This window comes from Echinops telfairi, unplaced genomic scaffold, assembly GCF_000313985.2.
Source record: "Echinops telfairi isolate 266 unplaced genomic scaffold, ASM31398v2 ScPeMD7_7469;HRSCAF=8507_1, whole genome shotgun sequence".
NCBI classification, from domain to species: Eukaryota; Metazoa; Chordata; class Mammalia; order Afrosoricida; family Tenrecidae; genus Echinops; species Echinops telfairi.
The window spans coordinates 1,423,223-1,425,153 of NW_022111373.1; the positions used below are offsets into that span (position 1 = coordinate 1,423,223).

The 1,931-nt window shown below is 33.7% G+C and overlaps 1 protein-coding gene across 1 annotated transcript in view; it reads left to right on the forward strand.

The window, feature by feature from the left end:
• The window catches only part of FAM13B (family with sequence similarity 13 member B), a 66,843-nt gene that overhangs the window by 15,117 nt on the left and 49,795 nt on the right, over nucleotides 1-1,931 (forward strand). The window contains exon 5 of the mRNA XM_045285032.1: nucleotides 1,166-1,326. Coding sequence (XP_045140967.1) covers nucleotides 1,166-1,326 — 161 coding nt within the window. The remainder of the gene's footprint in view (nucleotides 1-1,165; nucleotides 1,327-1,931) is intronic.

A 1,931-nucleotide genomic window follows, 5' to 3' on the forward strand; every position in this document is an offset into this window, starting at 1 on the left:
AAAAAAAAAGGAGCGATAGTAATAAAAATAAGATAAATTTTCATCCTTTCAGCCAACTCCATTTTACACTTAGATCTGGAGAAGTAAAGAAAAATGCCAGAGATGGGGCACAATAGAGACGTGAACCTAGATATTTCTGATTCTAAAGCCTGGTTATTAACTACTGCTTTATATTTGAAAGCAGACAATCTGTATTTATTTATATGTGGTTGCAGTTTTAAATTTTCTAATTATATTCTAGCAACCATATTTACATGTCCATCAGAAAAAACACCACACTGCAACATGTAGTCATAAGCTGTTCTAGGTATTTCCCATGTATTTGGCTAGAATGGACAAATGTATGCTTTTTCTCCTTGTTTTTAACTATAAAGATTAACTTGTAAAATGCTAACTAAGACCATTTTGTGGGTAATTTCTTCTTTTGAGGAACTTCACAAAATACCTACCACTTGAAAGTATTTTGTTGGTTTTTGTTCTTTAATATTTCCATGTCTGTTAATTAAAGTGATTATCTACTTATGAGTCATTATGTACTTTGATAATGGGATACATTTTAAAGCCCTGCCAAGAAAATAATTTAACGTTGTATTTTGTCTAATGGTCAAAACAAAGACTTCCCTTGGTGTAGAATTCCCTCTCTTTGTTTAGTTTGAATCATTTAGAAATTAACCAGTGTTTTTGAAAATATATAGCAGTTTAAGGCAAATTTTTTTAGCACTTCTGTCAATTTTCATAATTTATATTAAAATGACTTCTGTAATGCACTTGGTAAGTGGAGGGATCAATTAGAAGTCTTTAGGAGTTCTCACATTTATAAAATTGAGTATAAAATAAGACTTCCTTAATATATACTAAAGTGTGTGAGTATTTTCATAGTTTATACAGTCTTTCTTATATTCGTAGTGTTCTTTTAATACCACCATACTTATTGCTCCTAAGTTTTGTTTTGCTGGGTTCTGGTTTTATTTTGCTATGGAAAAGTTGAGAATTACTCCATAGAAGAGATTGGTATTAGGAAATGAGAGGAGGAGGAGGAGGAGGAGAAGAAGACGTAGAAGAAGAAGAAGGCCATTTGTATTTAGAAATTTGTTTAGAACAATATGATACATACACCAGTACAAATTTTATTAAATTTTAATTCTCACTTCTCTTATCTGTGTAGGTTAATGAACTTTCTGAGGAAGAAGAGGAAGATGAAAAGCTGGAACATATAGAGGAACTTCCAGAAGAAGGTGCAGAAAAATCAGATGACATGCCAGAGGTTGTACAATTGAGAATGACGGAAGAAATCCTAGAACCAAATGGTGTTACAGCATCAACAAGGTAGTATTTCAGTTGAATGAGCTTTAACTTTTGAGCATTTTAGTCTAGAAGTAAACTCATACCAGTAGTAATGTAATATCATAGGCATTATAATTATGAGGGGGTACACCTCCCAAACAGAATTTTTTCAATGCTGTGTATTTAAGTTATTTTACAAAACAACCTACCACCTTCAAAGTATTCTCCATTCACTTAATACATTGTCAAATATGTGATTCCATTCTTGGAAACATTGTGTGTATGGTTGACAGTACCTCCCTCGTTTGTTTTTTTAAATCATTTTATTGGGGGCTCTTACAGCTCTTAGCACAATCCATATACATCGTTTGTTTCTTTACCTCTTCTACTTTTTCAAATTGCTGTCCTTTCATGTCCCTCTTCATTTGTGGAAACAAAAAGTCTCACAGAATGAGGGCAGGTAAGGAAGGTGTATGGGACAAGAGAGGCATGCTGTTTTTTGCCAACACTGGTGCATTGAGATGGCTGCGTGAGCAGGTGCATTGCCATGGTGGCAAAACCAGTCCCGTCTCCCACGGATGGGGCCTTTTTTTGGTGGCACAGTTACACAATCTTTTCAGAATCTCTAAATAAAAAGCTTAATTAAC